This window comes from Bos indicus, chromosome 9, assembly GCF_029378745.1.
Source record: "Bos indicus isolate NIAB-ARS_2022 breed Sahiwal x Tharparkar chromosome 9, NIAB-ARS_B.indTharparkar_mat_pri_1.0, whole genome shotgun sequence".
NCBI classification, from domain to species: domain Eukaryota; kingdom Metazoa; phylum Chordata; class Mammalia; order Artiodactyla; family Bovidae; genus Bos; species Bos indicus.
In genome coordinates, this window is record NC_091768.1 from 60,777,378 (window position 1) to 60,795,573 (window position 18,196).

The window sequence follows — 18,196 nt, forward strand, 5'->3', positions numbered from 1 at the left end:
TGTATACTATATGTTTTATAATTTAAACATGCTCTTAAAATTTTTAAGTCAGTGGCTTTCAAGAAATCACATAAAGTGATCACAATGGGCAGAAGACCTAAACAGACATTTCTGCAAAGAAGACATGCAGGTGGCCAGGAGGCACATGAAAAGATGGTCAACACAACCAAAAATTAGAGAAATGCAAATCAAAACTACATTGAGGTATCACTTCACACTAGTCAGAATGGCCAACATCAAAAATCTAGAAACAATAAACACTGGAGAGGGTGTGGAGAAAAGGGAGCCCTCCTACACTGCTGATGGGAATGTGAACTGAAGTATCCACTATGGAGAATAGCATAGGGGTTCCTTACAAAACTAAAACTAGACCTATCATCAGTTCAGTTCAGTTCAGTTCAGTCGCTCAGGCATGTCCGACTCTTTGCAACCCTATGGACTGCAGCACGCCAGGCTTCCATGTCCATTGACAACTCCTGGAGCTTACTCAAACTCATGTCCATTGAGTTGGTGATGCCATCCAACCATCTCATTCTCTGTCATCCCCTTTTCCTCCCGCCTTCAATCTTTCCCAGCATCAGGGTCTTTTCTAATGAATCACTTCTTTGCATCAGGTGGCCAAAGTATTAGAGTTTCAGTTTCAGCATCAGGCCTTTCAATGAATATTCAGGACTGATTTCCTTTAGGATGGACTGGTTGGATCTCCTTGCTATCCAAGGGACTCTCAAGAGTCTACTCCAACACAGCAGTTCAAAAGCATCAATTCTTTGGTGCCCAGCTTTCTTTATAGTCCAACTCTCACATTCATACATGACTACTAGAAAAACCATAGCTTTGACTAGACGGACCTTTGTTGGTAAAGTGCTTCTATTTTAAGAAGCTGTCTAAGTTAGTCATAACTTTTCTTCCAAGGAGCAAGCATCTTTTAATTTCATGGCTGAAGTCACCATCTGCAGTGATTTGGAGCCCCCAAAAATAAAGTCTGTCACTGTTTCCACTGCTTTCCTATCTATTTCCCATGAAGTGATGGAACCAGATGCCATGATCTTAGTTTTCTGTATGTTGAGTTTTAAGCCAACTTTTTCACTCTCCTCTTTCACTTTCATCAAGAGGCTTTTTAGTTCTTCTTCGCTTTCTGCTATAAGGGTGGTGTCATCTGCATATCTGAAGTTATTGATATTTCTCCCGGCAATCTTGAAAAATTGCCAGAAGATCTTCCATATGACCCAGCAACCCCACTCCTGTGCATATACCTGGAGAAAACCATAATTCCAAAAGACATGCACACTCCAATGTTCACTGCAGCACTATTTACAACAGCCAGGACATTAAAGCAACCTGAATGTCCATCAACAGAGGAATGGATAAAGAAGATGTGGTACAAATATACAATGAAATATTACTCAACCATAAAAAAGAATGAAATTGTACCATTTGCAGAGACGTGGATGGACCTAGAGACTGTCATGCAAAATGAGTCAGAAAAAAGAAAAATATTCTCTATTTTAATGCATATATATGGAAGCTAGAAAAACGGTACAGATGAACCTCTTTGCAGGGCAGGAATAGAGACACAGAGAACAAACATGGATACCAAGGGAGGAAGAGAAGATAGGATGAATTGAGATGGGCATTTACATATATATACACTACTATATATGGAGAAGGAAATGGCAACCCACTCCAGAATTCTTGCTAGAGAGTCCCGTGGACAGAGGAGCCTGGTGGGCTACAATCCATGGGGTCACAAGAACTGGACACAACTGAGCAACTAAGCCTCCTACCTATACTACTATGTAATATAAAACAGGTGAGTGCAGTTCAGGGAACTCTACTCAGTGCTCTGTGGTGACCTAAACGGGAGGGAAATCCAAAAAGAGGGGATATATGTGTATGTATGGCTGAGTCACTTTGCTCTACAGCAGAAACCAACACAATATTGTAAAGCAACTATACTCCAATAAATTTTTTTTTTTTTTAAAGAAGGAAATCACAATGGCTTTAAAGAAATCACAGGCCTCTTCTCTGACAGCCTGCCTGACATGCTCAGGGTAGAGTTTGCAGGACAGAAAGGCGTGCTGAGGTCTCTGATTTCATTTTCTGCCAGAACACTGCATCATGAGGAGAATGGTGACTACTTACTTGGTGCTGGGTCTTATTCTCCATGTGCCCCAGCTTCACGTTCATCTTATCCTGAACCGACACCAGCTCTGCTTTGATCTCCTCCACAGTTGCTTCCAGCTGATTCTCCAGCTTGTTGATCAGGGGTTCACACCGACAGCCATTTATTGGCGCCTAAGAGGAAAGCCAGAAAGGAATCAATTCAACTCGTTTATTCCTTGGTACCCATCCTGTGTTGGTCAGTACATCTGGGAGACACATGTGATGGAGGAGACTCACCCCTGTGGTAGCTCTGGACTATCTAACAAGCCAAGCTGATAGGGCTGGTAAATGCTAAGAAGATTCAGAGAGGGTAACATACAGTTTCAGTCCTCAGTTGGCTTTGTGTGTGTGTGTGTGCACTCCACGCAGCCTGAAAGATCTTAGTTCCCAGATAAGGGATCAAATCCAGGCCCCTGGCAGTGAAAGTAACAAGTCCTACCCACTGGACTGCCAAGGAATTCCTTCAAGCTGCTTTTATCCTTTCTCTGGTCTCAAGATTATCTGGTCACCTAAGGATGGTGCTGGAGAAAACTCTTGAGAGTCCCTTGGACTGCAAGGAGATCAAACCAGTCAATCCTAAAGGAAATCAACCCTGAATACTCATTGGAAGGACCAAAGCTGAAGCTCCAATACTTTGACCACCTGATGTGAAGAGTCGATTCATTGGAAAAGATCCTGATGCTGGGAAAGATTGAAGGCAAAGGAGAAGAGTGTAACACAGGATGAGATGGTTGGATGGCATCACCGATTCAATGGACATGAACTTGGGCAAGCTCCCAGAGACAATCAGGGACAGAGAGGCCTGGTGTGCTGCAGTCCATGAGGTCACAGAGTCAGACATGACTTAGCGACTGAACAAGGTGAGTGTAGAAAGCCTTGTAACATCCCTTGGCTCACCAGGCCTAAGCAGCAGGAGGGTACTGTACTATTTAGGTGGAGAGGGCCAGCTGGCTTATCGTCAAAGCTCCTACCTTCTGCAGTCACTGCCTACAGTGGATATTAGCCTCCAGCAACAGGGTTACACAGACTCCTTGCTTGCAGCCCTTGGTCCTGTCCTGACAGGGCCCAGCAGGTACCTGCATCACTTTGCCGTCCTTGCCCCGGTACAGCGTGTAGAGCTGGTATGCTCTGAACTCGTGCGGAGGGGGCGGGGGTGAGCAGCGATGCCTGGGCCTCTTTTTAGGGTGACTGTGAGCATGCACGTTCTTCTGCTGTCCGGGCTGCTGGTCTGCTGGAGGGGTGGGGTCAGAAAACGCTGACACCTGTGGGAGAGGAGGAGACCGCCGCTGTGAGCACGCGACATGTGTGAGCCTGACACCCAGCCAGCGGCTCCCATCCGGCCCACCACGCTCTCTGGCAGCATTCTACTCTAGGGACCACGTACCAAGAGAGCTGTCACACGCTAACCTTGTGTCTGCAGCTGGCCAGGGCCAATTTCTGCGCTCTGGCCCCAAAGCAGCAAGCAAGCCAAGTGAAGTGGCTTTTTAACTGCTGGGCATGACGCTATTCCAGGGCCCTCCGCCAGCCCACCTCCCAGCCCTCTCGGCGGCTCTCACGTGCCTCCTGACCTTGGGTCTTGACTTTCTCTGTCTGCTGTCCTTTGCTCTGGGCTCCGGGGAGGCAGACAGGACATCTTCTCTGGCCTCTTCTTTCCTGGGCGCAGCCTGTTCACTGCTATGGGTGTCTCCTGCCGAGACACTTCCCTACAGAGGGGGAAAAAAGACCCAGACACCTCCTCTACTGGACCCCTCAGCCTTATTCCATCATGGCATAACATTTCCCAGACTCCATCCACTTAAAGGACCCCTGGGAATCGTTAAAAAAATGACAAATTTCAGACACAGGGAACACTGCTTATGATTCTAACTGAACACCTGTGCTTTTCCTGGGGAGTCGAATATTTGTCTTTTTATTTATTAGGTGCCAAAGTAGATATCACCTTGGGTCTCATTCTGTGTTTTAGAACTTCAGGAAGCTAGCAGACATGAAACACTTCAGCATTAGAGGTTTTTTTTATCTTATACATTTCAACAAAAAGACAATCCCACTCATTCTTTGAACTTGAACCCTCACAATTCATAGAGGAGAATGAGAACCCTTTGAAATGAAAGGGAAAAAAAAATTACCATTTCTAGTCCTTTTGAGAATGTTTACAAGTTAACATGTAGAATTCATACACAGGAATGTAATGAAAGTTACAAGGCCTTAACCCTGGAAATTGATAAGATTCTCAAATGGACAGAAAAACAAGTACTTGGTATAAAATTTTATGTCCCCAAAATTGTCTCTAAATCCTAGTCTTCTTCCCTCTGGGGGAGCTGAAAGGCACGGTTCATTCCAGAGCTGCCAAGTACAGTTGTGCAAGCTGTTCACTGCACAAAGGCACAAAGCCGAGGGCACGAGTGAGGCAGGGGGAGCTGAAGTCCAGCTCCGGCTCTTTTCACCGTAAGTGCCCTGTGCTGGGCTGATCTGTTCAGGAGGCATCTTTTATCTAATTTGCACGAGGAGCCATGTGGGCTAGCACTGCCTTGGTTTATTCCCTAGGAGGAAAGAGAGGCAGCAAGCTATACCAGTGGTCCTCCAATTTTAGTCCAGATTGAAATCACCTGGAGAGCTTGTTCAACCACAGATTGCTGGGCCCCACCTCAGAGTTTCTGATCCAGTGGGTCTGGGGTGAGGCCCCCAAATTTGCATGTCTAACAAGGTTCCAGGTGACAAGTGGATCCACATTTTGCAAACCACTGCTCTCCATGATGGAGGGTGTGCTGCCAGAGGCAGTGCTGTCCACGTGGAAGTGGCGAGGCCACAGATGCTCAGGGCTTGCAAATACACGGGGTGTTGGAAAAGACCAGTGGCATGCGAGCCCACAGCCCGAAATCTTGGGAGAGTGGAAGACAAGAGACCGGAAGGAAAGACAAGCTCTGAAGGACCCAGCAGGAAGGAGAGACCGAGGCGGGCCCAGAGGAGGCAGGGAGACAGTTTTCCACCCGCAGGCGGGCGGGAGGGCCGCCCCCCACCTTGCTTTGTGCCACCTCATCTCTCGGCACAGACTGAGCTCTCCTCTCTTCCTTGAGCCTCTCTCTCTTTTTCCTCAGGCTTCGCCCACGACTGAAGCGCAAGACCTGAAGGAGGCAAGAGGCATCGTTACAAACTACTGGTGTGCGCGGACCTGACAAGAGCTTCCGGCCGAGCCGGGGAGACCACATCGAGCAAGTGCCTCTGGACCACCTGCTATGTCCCCTACACCCTGTGCTGGGCGCTCAGGGTCCCAGAGATGCAAGGACGTCATCCTGACCTTGAGGAGTTCACGGTCTACAATAACACTAACAGGCACGTGGTGCTGGGCCAGGGCCGCCATGTAGGTGTGAGCAGGCTGTGCGCTGCTCAGCTCCAGGGAGCACCACTCACATAGTCCAGGACAGGAACGGCGTCCCCTGGAGCTGTGCGACGCGGCAGCCCTATGCCAGGCACAGTCTGTCTTGGGATACAGGGCGTGACCTAGCCCATCAGACTTCCTTCTTGGCCGAATTGTATCCAAGTCATATTCAAATAGAACTTTCATTCAAATACAACTGAGATGCACCTGTGAGCCATGGTACCAGCCACGGGGCTGGAGTCTCTTCCCCCAGAAGAAGCCTTTGGTCAGCCCCTTCGAGTGCAGAGATATGGATGGGACACAAGCAAGTACATGTGGGGCCCTGCAGACTGAAGCCTAGCAGCAAGCTGGAGATCTTCAAGCAAGTTATTTGACCTTTCTGTGCTCTGGCCTCTCTAACATGAGAACAGGGAGCTGCTGGTATTAACCAAGACAAAGTAGGTAGCAGGCACACCTGGTCCATCGGCCACTGTCAGGTGTCTCCCACCTGCCTGGGGGCCTCCGAGTCGCTTAGTCAGCAGGAAGGCTTCTAAGCGAACATGTTACACAGATCTTTGAGCCGGCGGAAACCTCAGTCTCTGGCTCGGCCCCGCACCCTTCTCCTCCAGACTCCCTACTCCTAGTTCCAGGGTTCACTCCCTTTAAAAAACCAAAGGAGGTCCAGAAGTCAGAAGCACTTTCAAGGTCACACTCTTTCTGCAATAAAACAGTATTTCATTGTCTTATAGACAGACAAGTGTTCTCTGAAATTCAGCCTAGTGATTTTCATCTCAAGGTCAAACTTTCTTCTTGTGTTCATTAAATTCAAGTGACACATTATAGGACCAAAAAAACAAAAAACCAACACCCTCAACAGGCAGTGGGTACCACCTAAATGGAAAATATATGCCTGCAGATGAACAGAATTTTTAAATTATATTCTCATCCCCTGAGAGCCAGCAGGTCTAAAAGTGTCCAGGGGCCCCTGTGTCCATGAGGTTAAGATTATTTACATAATGTTACAACAACATTGGCATTTTTCATGTTCATTCTCTCATGAGTGTACTGTTGTGTTTGCCAGAAGCTATGTAAGTGATACTACAATAGACTGCATGCAGAAATAAAAGACGGCAGAATTCTGATCTAAGTAAGACAGTAAGAAGATGTGCAAAAAATGTTCAACAATTCTACACTCAATTTTTGTTTTGAAAAGTATTCTTTTGCAAAATGATGCTATTTATGTTATTACAAAATGGATTTACTTTCAAATGATAAAGTATTTAATATTTCTCAACTTTATTTTCAATTGGTAACTACTGATAGATATAAACTCACGTACATAAAGTTCATTATGGGCCTCCATAACATTGAAGCAACAGTTAGAATTGGACATGGAACAACAGACTGGTTCCAAATAGGAAAAGGAGTACGTCAAGGCTGTATATTGTCACCCTGCTTATATAACTTAGATGCAGAGTACATCATGAGAAACGTTGGGCTGGAAGAAGCACAAGCTAGAATCAAGACTGCCGGGAGAAATATCAATAACCTCAGATATGCAGATGACACCACCCTTGTGGCAGAAAGTGAAGAGGAACTCAAAAGCCCATGAAAGTGAAAGAGAAGAGTGAAAAGTTGGCTTAAAGCTCGACATTCAGAAAACGAAGATCATGGCATCTGGTCCCATCACTTCATGGGAAATAGATGGGGAAACAGTGGAAACAGTATCAGACTTTATTTTTTGGGGGCTCCAAAATCACGGCAGATGGTGACTGCAGCCATGAAATTAAAAGATGCTTACTCCTTGGAAGGAAAGTTATGACCAACCTAGCTAGCATACTGAAAACCAGAGACATTACTTTGCCAACAAAGGTCCGTCTATTCAAGGCTATGGTTTTTCCAGTGGTCATGTATGGATGTGAGAGTTTGTGAAAAAAGCTGAGCGCCAAAGAATTGATGCTTTTGAACTGTGGTATTGGAGAAGGCTCTTGAGAGTCCCTTGGACTACAAGGAGATCCAACCAGTCCATTCTAAAGGAGATCAGTCCTGAGTGTTCATTGGAAGGACTGATGCTAAGGCTGAAACTCCAGTACTTTGGCCACCTCATGCGAAGAGTTGACTCATTGGAAAAGACTCTGATGCTGGGAGGGATTGGGGGCAGGAGGAAAAGGGGCGACAGAGGATGAGATGGCTGGATGGCATCACTGACTGGATAGACATGAGTTTGAGTGAACTCTGGGAGTTGGTGATGGACAGGGAGGCCTGGCATGCTGCAACAATTCATGGGGTCGCAAAGAGTCCGACACAAATGAGCGACTGAACTGAACTGACTGAACATTGAAGAAAAGTTAAGGGGTCTTTAGACAGAAAAGGTCTGAGAACCAGTGTCCTAAGCTAAATTTAGACTCAGTAGGAAGTTGAGTCAGATGAAAAGAAGCAACTAGTGCTCATCTGCTGTACGGACACTTACAACAGGACAAAGCTCCAGAATCAGCCTAAAAGTCACTTTCCAAAGCACCTGTGAACCACATCAACCAAAAATGAGAAGTAACATTCAGTTCACCAAACACAAAATAATCAGAAAAATTCCCTCCACTGACCACATTATTAGCCAGTGACAACTCTGCATGGCTCACAGCCTTTCTCAGAGAGCTATCCCATCCACCCAGATCATCCATATTCTCCACCTCACAGAAATCAGGAAATATTAATCTTAAAGTTTCAGAAGGAAATACCCTTTTAGTACTGCTGTGAACCATCAAAATCCATGATCAACTAAGGTACTAGGACAAGGGAATTTCTCATTTCAGTTAAGACAAACACTGAGGCCATTTCTGTAACTACAGATCAACAAAATAGTATGCATACAATTTTATGCATATTCCAAAGCTTTTACTATGCATTGAAAAATAAGGGTTAGTACATACAATTATGTAAAAAAAAGAAAAGAAAAAAACTTTAAAAAATATTCTATTTATTTGTTATTCAGTATGGGTGTGGAAAATCTTGCTTAAGCCTTTTTCAATTTTTTTTAAATTAATTAATTAATTTTACTTTACAATATTGTATTGGTTTTGTATTGTATTCATTGACTTGAATCAGCCACGGGTGCACATGTGTTCCCCATCCTGAACCCCCCTCCCTAAGCCTATTTTTAAACAACATTTATTTATTTGGATGCACTGGGTCTTAGTTGTGACATGTGGGATCTAGTTTCCTGACCAGGGATCAAACCCGGGCCCCCTGCGATGAGAGCGTGGGGTCTTAGCCACTGGATCACCAGGGACGTCCCAAGCCATGTTTTTTAAATGGTAAAGGCTAAAGGAGAACCCACACAGGAAAATAGTTCACAAGTGAGCTTTATCCCTGGGAATCCAGATCCCTGGGCTCTAGAAGATAAATGACAGGCAGGTTAAAGGCACATCAGTCCTTGCGTGCCAGGGGGATCCTCCACCCCACAAGACTTGACCGTCTTCATATGACTGAGCACAGGGCTGGCTGTCCATTAAACTGCCAGACTCTAAAGCGCCAGGTAACTGTGATGGATTCTGACACTTATACAGCACCCTGTCCTTTTTGATCCAGGAGAGGCTAGCATTTTTCTATCAGGATTCTGGAGGTGATTATGCTGAGAATTTGTTTGCAAACAGCTAGACAAAGATGGAGCCTTTTTCTGAAGGATCATCCAACTCACACCTTTCAGGGGCTCTGTGGATCTCCAGAGCCCACTGAAAAGGACTTACTCCATGGGCAAGAGGGTGATCGATTCTACAAGAGATAAAATCTTAACTACTTCCAGAAACTGCTAGTTACATCAGGTGTGTTTTTAACACATAGATGGAATCAAGGCCACCCAGAACCCGAGGTTGGCTGGGCCTGGGCAACACCTGGGGTCCAGGCTGTCCCTTTGGCTCCTCAAGACTTTGCCTTCTTGCAGCATTAGCCAGAAAAAGGTGGAAAACCAATCACTGTTTGCTGTAAAGGAACAGAGTAGCTCCAACTGGGAAGTAACCAAAATGTCTAACATTAAGGAAATGGTTTAATACTGGTCAGCAACCAGAAAAGAATATTATGCTTCCATTATGATAAATAATTGTGAAGACTGCAGAACAGTTTCCTATCATAGATAGGATAAAGAGGAGAATACAAAGAGGGATATACATAGTAGGCACAGCTATATAAACATTATGTATCTGTGGAAGGTAATATAAACAAAGCTATTTCAGGGTGCTGAAATCATAAATAGCTTATAAATTACCATGATTAAATTTCAGACTTAGATCATTTCAACTTTAAATATCAGTCATCTATTAAAATTGAATGATGGCCAATATACCATCAGTTCAGTTCAGTCGCTCCGTCGTGTCTGACTTTGCGAACCCATAAATCGCAGCACGCCAGGCCTCCCTGTCCATCACCAACTCCCAGAGTTCACTCAGACTCACATCCATCGAGTCAGTGATGCCATCCAGCCATCTCATCCTCTGTCGTCCCCTTCTCCTCTTGCCCCCAATCCCTCCCAGCATCAGAGTCTTTTCCAATGAGTCACCTCTTTGCATGAGTTAGCCCAAGTACTGGAGTTTCAGCCTTAAAATCATTCCTTCCAAAGAAATCTCAGGGCTGATCAGAATGGACTGGTTGCATCTCCTTGCAGTCCAAGGGACTCTCAAGAGTCTTCTCCAACACCACAGTTCAAAAGCATCAATTCTTCAGCGCTCGGCTTTCTTCACAGTCCAACTCTCACATCCATACATCATGCAATACTTAATTAAAAGGAGTACAACTGTACTGTACCCAACTGCCTCTAGTAGACAGATACGGCTGCCCAGACAGATGCCCATTCCCACCTTTCTCTGGGAAATCCCTCTTGTAACCACGTGGTCAAACAGACACGACCATCTCCCTAAAGCACCTCTGTCCCACGTGTTTTGGGCATCTGACCCAAGCTCCCAATCACGACCAACCTTCTCCTATGATGTTTTATTGTTTTCATTTTTTGGCTGCACTGCACACCTTACTGGACCTTTGTTTCCCTACCAAGGATCAAACCCACATGTCCTGCACTGGAAGCACAGAGTCTTAACCACTGGAACGCCAGGGAAGTCTCTCCTACATTTTAAACTGGTACTTTTCCCTGGCTGGGAAATTATGATCCAGGAAACTGGTTGTGACAATGATCCAGCCACAAAGAGGAAACGATGCCATGTATGAAAACAGCCTGCTGGGCCTGAAGTCTCTGGTTCCAGTTTCCTGGAGGCTCATGTGGATTCCTATGTGTCCACTACCTGCTCAGGAAACCCATCAGTCCCTAAGGTGGTTTGATCTGGCTTCAGTAGATAGCAACCCAAGGAATCCCAACAACTCTGCAGCCCCCACATAATCAATACAGGGGAAAATGCAGCAGATCCTACCTGGGGCGCTTTAGTGAGGAGAAGAGCAACTTCCGGATTATTGTGGTAGCGGGCAGTCTCCAGCGGAGTCCGGCCTGCCTAAGGAAAGGCACAGGGAAGACCAGTGAGTACAGGACTCCAGCCGGGGACACGCACAAGCCAGCCGGGACAGTCACTTCCGGCATCTACTTGCCAGTTTACTTAGACACCCCTGACCCTTTTCATGTCAGGACGTGCTCACTGAACTGTCTGAAGATGGGCCCTCGGGGTTTGTAACCCACGGGGCTGCTGAGAGTAGGGGTCCCCTCAAGCCCACCCCCTCGGGCCTCAGGGGTCGTGGGGTCGGCACGCTGCAGCTCTTCCAGAGCGAGGCTGGGCGAGGCTGTGTGCTCTGAGTTTACAGGAGGTGAGGTGGCCACAACACACCCTGACCCCGAAAGGGGTGGGAACGGCTTTAGAAACCGTGGCTGCAACTCCACTTACATTATTGACGATGGTCCCATCTGCTCCAGCTTCCAGCAAGATTTTAACCACCTTCTTGTGATTTAGGGCAGCAGCAATATGAAGTGCCGTGTCTCCAGCCTGGAATCCATCAGAAGAAAGCCTGCTAAACCCCATGGGATCATGGCCCACAGCCCTCCAGCTTTTTATCCCATGATTTGGTGGTGGCTTTTCAAAGTTAAACTAAAATTTGCCTTAGACTGACAAGTGGCCCTTGGCTAAAGTGTTATGTGGTTCTTTTTATTATTTCTTTAAAATATTTCTTTTAACTCATACTTTATTTTTAAAATTATTTTACTGAAGTATAATTGATTTATAATGTATTAATTTCTACCATATAGCCATGTAATGTTATATACATTTTTATGTCCTTTTCTATTATGGTTTATCACAGGATATTGAATATAGTTTCCTGTGCTATAGAGTAGGATCTTGTTGTTTAAATGTGGTTCTTTTTTAAAAGAGATCTTGGGAACTGAATGAACTACACACAAATACCACATTCCTTTCTGAGTGGGATGCCAGAAATGACAGGACAGGATTAAGTGCAGGGGGACAAAGCAATGCTGGGCCTGGGATGTTAGGAATGGTAGGCCCTGACCTTACACAGTGGCAGGATCTCAGCCACGTATTTTAAATATTTCTTTTAACTCATAGTTTTTAAAATTTTTACTTAAAAGGTAGCTCTGGACCCTGTCTGTCTGCCCTGGCAGGGGATGGGCAGAGAACCCCTTGGTTTCTGAGCTAGAATAAGCAGGAGCTTCTAAGGTAGCTACTTCTACAGGCCCCAGAGTAATAGTCCAACCCTGCAGCCACCCTTAGGGATGTGAAAGGGCCACTGGGATCATCCTACAGGCCAGGGAGTTTTCTGTTTGGGTGGAGTCACTGAAGATAGCGCTCATTTAACACCAGCTGTTTTCAACTCCTTACCAAATTTAGCCAATAATTTATTTTTTACAAAAAACATTTCAGACAATCAAAGAAGGATATGAACAGATGCAGCTTGGTGGGCTAATTCCAAATGCAAATGTTGGTTTTAATTCCCAAACCAGATGACATAAATAAGTTAGATGCATACAGAAGTGAAATCACTCATTCATTCATTCCTGGCAGGTGATCAAGTATGAAAATCCAGCCGTTCTCAGGCCTCCTTCCCTGGTGAGTAGACAGGGAAAGTGTTCATTTCATTCCTGAGTCACCTAGTTGTATGTTAGGGGAAGTTCTGGAGCTGTGGTTTCCAGTCTCCGCTGCTCACTGGAATCAGCTGGGAAGCTTTATAAACTACTGACGCCAGAGTCCCACCCAGACATTGACTTAAGTGGCCTGGAGCATGGATAGGGCTGATTTTTCAAAGCTCCCAGGTGATTGAAATGCGCCTCCCAGGTTGAGAAGCACCAGCTGGTGAGGGCTGTGTTGGGGGTAATCTGACAAGCTAGAGTCCATGGGGAGACTATAGAATGACAGACTTCAGCTATTAGGTCAGTGGTTCTCCATCCTGTCTGCACACTCAGGCATGGGATTTTCCAGGCAAGAACACTGGAGTCGGTTGCCATTTCCTTCTCTGGGGGAACTTCCCGACCCAGGGATTGAACCCTGGTCTCCTATATTGCAAGAAGCCTCCTGCACTGCAGGCAGATTCTTTACTGACAGTCACCAGGGAAGCCCTCACTTAGACCAGGAGCTTTAAAAAAAATACTGTTATCCTGGACCTCAGCCCCAGACGTTCTGGTCATTTACGTTGGGGTGGGATTCAGGAATGGTATATTTAAATTCCCTTTTGATCCCAATATGCAGCCAGGGTCAGTAATCACCATTATAGGGTATTTTAAATCTGAATCATGATCTAATTTTTTAAATTTCAGACTTATGCACCCAAACTCAGAAAAGCCAAACAATGCATCAGTTAGGCATAGGTTTCAATAAATAACAAGACAACTTTTAAAAATCCAAATGACTATTGAAAAATCACATTTCCACAGAACACTGTAATAACCACAGCTGTATTTCAGAACCCCACTGCACAGTGTAGACACTGCCCACGCACCGAGCTTTACAGAAACAAGAGACGCCATCAGCTCAGCTCACATAAAGGTGGCGGTGCAAGGAACAGAAATCATGACGCCGAAAGCCCCTGCTTACTTACCAAGCCACTCTTCCTTGTGGGTTTCATTTTTAAAAACCATACTAACAACAAAACCCACCCCCAGGATTTCCAAAAATGTTCACTACACAAATGTGGTGATACGCACTGGAATGACAGAGCACGCTTTCTCCAGAACGCCAGATAAACCAGGGCCACAGGGAATCTGTGGTTCCTTCGAAGGCCAGCACTGGCCAAGTCCCATACCGGGAGCAGGCACCACCTCCCAGCAACCTCTGTCCCCGCTGGCGCTAGCGCACCTGCCTGAGAACCACGGGGAGAACACATGCACTGACCTGGTTCTTTTCATGGACAGAACAGAAAGCACTGAGGAGGAGCTTAATGATGGACAAGTGATTATAGCGTGCGGCAACGTGCAAACAGGTGTCGCCTGCCTGCGGACAGAAATCAAACTCTAAGCACGGTCTGAGCGGTTACAAAACAAAACAAAAATTAAAAGAAAACTATCATTTAAAAGCTAGCAGACTAGCATATATTCCTCACAGGGCAATGGCCTGAATGACAAGCATCTCCTTTATCGTAGGTGCTCACTCCACGACTTGCAGCCCTTTACTGTGTGCAGCTCTCTTTCCCACCACGCAGACTGTCTCAGGTTTCAGGTCCTGGATGCCTGCTGCCCAAGAGACCTTCGCCAAAACTAAGAGAGGCTCTGCCTAGCAGGCACTTCCTAAGACTCCACTGACCCCTGCCTCTCCTACAACCCAAAGGCTCTGGATTACACTGCCTAAGATTGATAGCATTGCTTTGGAAATGAGACTTTCCCCATCACAGATCCATCGTGGCTGAATGGACTAAGAAAGTGGGATGAGTTGCTGGATTTTAAGATTACGCGCTCTAAAAAAATTCAAGTGCATCCCATTCTAGCAGTACCCCAGGATCCCATGGGGAGCAATGCAGTCTAGGGAGCTGATGAGGAAGCAATCACTGGGCATAAAAAAGGACATTCAGAAAAATTCAGGAGCAGGGTCTTCCTTGGTGGTCCCAGGCCAAACTGCTCCCAGAGAGAAAACAAGAGAACTGGAGACAATATTGTGACGTTTTGCGGCGCTCCCCTGACTTCTCATTTGAGCTCTAGTTCTGTCTAGAGATGGTGACACTTCAGCACAACCTTCTCCTCTGGACTAAGAGGGAACCAAGCTCAAAGCTGAAGCTCAGAGCATTCTCAGGACCACTTTAGATAAGGCTGCCCCCAGTCAGGAAACCCCAGCTAAAAGTCCTTTTTTTTTTTTTGGCCACTGTGCACAGCCTGTAGGACTTGGTTCCCCAACCAGGGATCAAATCCATGCCTCCTGCAGTGGAAGCACAGAGTCCTAACCACTGGACCACCAGGGAAGTCGTCCAGCCAAAGTCATTTTTGAGAGAAGCCTCAGATTCTCTTGCCACGTGGCACAGGCTTCATGAAGGAAATGCAGTGTCTGTGGAGGGAAGGGGTATGCCCGTGGGACCTTTCAGGTCAGGAACGTCCAAGAACTACTGATCATCAGTTCATCCCAAGGATGCCTCAGGGACAGATTTGTAGATGCTGGGCATGGAGCATCAGACAGCCTCGCCAGTACAGCATCAGCCGGTATTTACTAAGAGTGCAACACTGTGTGGGCGGAGGCTTCCTGAAAACAATTACTCATTCTTAGACCCGCTTGCTAGACACCTGCTGTACAAAATGATAAAACAGACTGAGAGGCTGAGGAGCAAGGGGCGAGCATGGGAGAAAAATCAGTGTTTCCGAGTGTTGATTTCTCTTCTCATTCCCCTAATGCAGAGGTCCCCAACCTCTGGGCCACGGACTGGTACCTCTTGTCAGATCAGCGGTGGCATTAAAGTGCATAATAAATCTAATGCACTTGAATCATCCCCAAACCATCCCCCAACCCTGCCCCCATCCGTGAAAAGATTGTCTTCCATGAAACCTGTCGCTTGAGCCTAAAAGACTGGGGACTGCTGCAAAAGGATCCTTTAGGAATTAGCAACAAATGAATACTTTCTTGATAGTCCCCAAACCCCTTTTATTAACAAATTTTCGTTTTCTACAAATGAATACTCTAGTATGCTTTCATAATACAGGCAACGGAAGAGAGTGCAAGAGATGCTATTTTTGTTCACCCACGTTATTTTTGAGGTCGGCGCGGGAGCCGCCCAGCAGAAGGACACGGGTGCTCTGGGCATGGCTGTTCTGGCAGGCCAGGTGCAGAGCCGTGTTCCCCGCCTGGGAGAGAGGCAAACAGAGGGGGGCACATGTTAGCAACACCTCCAGCAGACCGGGCACACTTGCAGGGGGCCAAGACTTACAGGAGAGTCACTGTTTACGCTCTCTGCTTTCTGCTCGGTGGACCCAGCTGGGGTGCTTCAGAGGCAAGAACATGTAACTGGGAATCCATACCAGCAGAAGAGTCACGTGGGTCATAAAACCTTGGTTCCGAGCCCTGGCTCTGCCACTTACTGCTTGCAAGCTACTGGGGAATGCTCTTAATAAGCACCACTGTGAATTCCTCACCTGTAAAGTGGAGCATGACCCCTATGTGCTGAGACAATGAGGGTTGATTCGGAGTGCTGAGGAGACCATCTTCTTCATGGCAGAGTGCCGGGCACACGCACAAGGCTGTTCCTTTTAGTTATAAGAGGAACACGGAACAACTGTGGACAGCCTACCAATGGAGGTAAAACAGGCCAATTCCAGCAGGCTACAGTAACAGATTTAATTTGCAAGCCTCTTCCAAATCTTGGGTTTTCCTTGAAATATCAAAATTTAAACTCTGGGCAAGGTCCCCACACACCATGCAATACAACCGCATCTATCACTTCCCACAGATAGAGACCCTCTTGCTTTTGGGAGTCTACCTTCAAGGTCAAATGGCAACCAAAGGTCAGGATCACACACACAGCAATCTTGCAGAAAGACTTCATTGACAAGAAGAGAACTTTCTGAAACTAGGGGAATAAGGCCTGCAAGGCTGCTGATAACCCCTAGGAAAGTGACAAGAAAAGCAGGCAACATGATTCGGTGCAAGGATTCAGAAGATTAAACACATAAGCTCCGTGTTTGTTCTGCTGAGCGTAAAAGCTGGGTCAGGCCTGCAGTTGTGGGCTCAGAGCTGTCAGCCTGTTTATGGCTTTTCCCTGGCCCAGTTAACTCCTCTTTGGATCATACGGCACTGTCCGCCCAGACTCAAGGATGGTTTATATTCCTTACCTTTGAAAAGAAGAATGGGTTTTTAAAAATAGAGGAAAGCTGTGTACTGCAGGGCCACTTACCATCCTTCTCACGACCTTAGCTCTAACCAACCTGGGCAGGGTCTTTCTTTCCTCACTGCTACCTCCAGGAACTTGGTGAGTTCTGAGCCTGCGAGTTGAGTGAGTTTGTTGGTTATCAAGCCTCAGGTGCAGGCTGGACTCAACTGGGGGACCCTTTCAACAGACCAGTGCACGGATGCAACGCAATGTCCCTGCCCCAGGGGGTGGGGCCAGGCTGTTCATGTGTAGGTGCTGAAAGGTCTGCATTCTGGGATGCATCCCTTCCCTGCTGCTAAGTCACATCAGTCGTGTCCGACTCTGTGTGACCCCATGGATGGCAGCCTACCAGGTTCCCCCGTCCCTGGGATTCTCCAGGCAAGAACACTGGAGTGGGTTGCCATTTCCTTCTCCAATGCATGAAAGTGAAAAGTGAAAGTGAAGTCACTCAGTCATGTCTGACTCTTAGTGACCCCATGGACTGCAGCCTATCAGGCTTCTCCATCCATGGGATTTTCCAGGCAAGAGTACTGGAGTGGGGTGCCATTCCCTTCCCTAACTCTAGGCAAAACCAGGACAGCTGGTCACCCCAGGCCTGTCATCATGTGGGTTTGGTTTTCTCCCCTCTTCTCCCCGCTGCTTTTTTAAAACTCTCCAGGAGATTTTAAAGTGCAGCCAGACAGAGAAGCACTGCTAGCTTCGTCCTCCAAAACAAAGGGTCTGCCCACATTTTAAACACTCCATTCCCTGGCAGGGCTCAGGGCTCAGCTTAGTGTAATTCTCAGTACACTTAGAGAAGGTTCCCTCAAAGCTGTTGGCCTCCTGGGAGTCACTTAAATATATGTTGAAAAAAATATATGTTAAATATATGTTGAAAAGAAATCTGATAGCTGTACAAATAAAATTTACTTTTGTCAATAAGAAAATATCGATCATGCTGAAAAGCATTTGGAGGAAGAAAATGAAAATACATGGGTTAGAATACAGATTATGGTATATCCACACAGTGGAGCATTACTCAGTGATCAAAAGGAATGCACTAATCATACATGTAATAACATGGAAGGCACTCCAAACCAATGTGTAAAATGAAAGTGGACACAAAAGGCTGCAATGTCAAACCTGAAATTTAAAAAGCTGACCTGCTGTATACATAGCAGGCATTTTCCCACCCTGAGTAATGAGTACTGATTTCTAGACAGGGGCTGCTGTACTTGGCTGAGTAAGGACCTTTCTTATGTGATGGAATATTATCCAACCTTTAAAAAGAAAGAAATCCTGTCACTTGCAACAATATGGATGAACCTAGAGGGTGATACACCAAGTGAAATAAGTTAGACAGAAAGACAAATACTCTAGCATCTCACTTCTATGTGGAGTCTGGGGGGAAAAAAAAAGATG

At 46.2% G+C, this 18,196-nt stretch overlaps 1 protein-coding gene across 11 annotated transcripts in view; it reads right to left on the minus strand.

Annotated features, from left to right (window-relative positions):
* The window catches only part of ANKRD6 (ankyrin repeat domain 6), a 61,976-nt gene that overhangs the window by 9,144 nt on the left and 34,636 nt on the right, over positions 1-18,196 (minus strand). For 5 of the 11 annotated variants that reach the window (XM_019967365.2, XM_070796077.1, XM_070796078.1 and 2 more), the window contains 6 exons: positions 11,392-11,490; positions 10,930-11,007; positions 5,181-5,285; positions 3,732-3,866; positions 3,240-3,425; positions 2,143-2,295 (listed from right to left, as the gene is read on the minus strand). In XM_019967365.2, coding sequence (XP_019822924.1) covers positions 2,143-2,295; positions 3,240-3,425; positions 3,732-3,866; positions 5,181-5,285; positions 10,930-11,007; positions 11,392-11,490 — 756 coding nt within the window. Of the gene's footprint in view, positions 1-2,142; positions 2,296-3,239; positions 3,426-3,731; positions 3,867-5,180; positions 5,286-10,929; positions 11,008-11,391; positions 11,491-13,845; positions 13,945-15,674; positions 15,774-18,196 lie in introns of all 11 variants that reach the window. The other 6 variants (XM_019967355.2, XM_019967360.2, XM_019967354.2 and 3 more) reach the window with 3 other exon arrangements.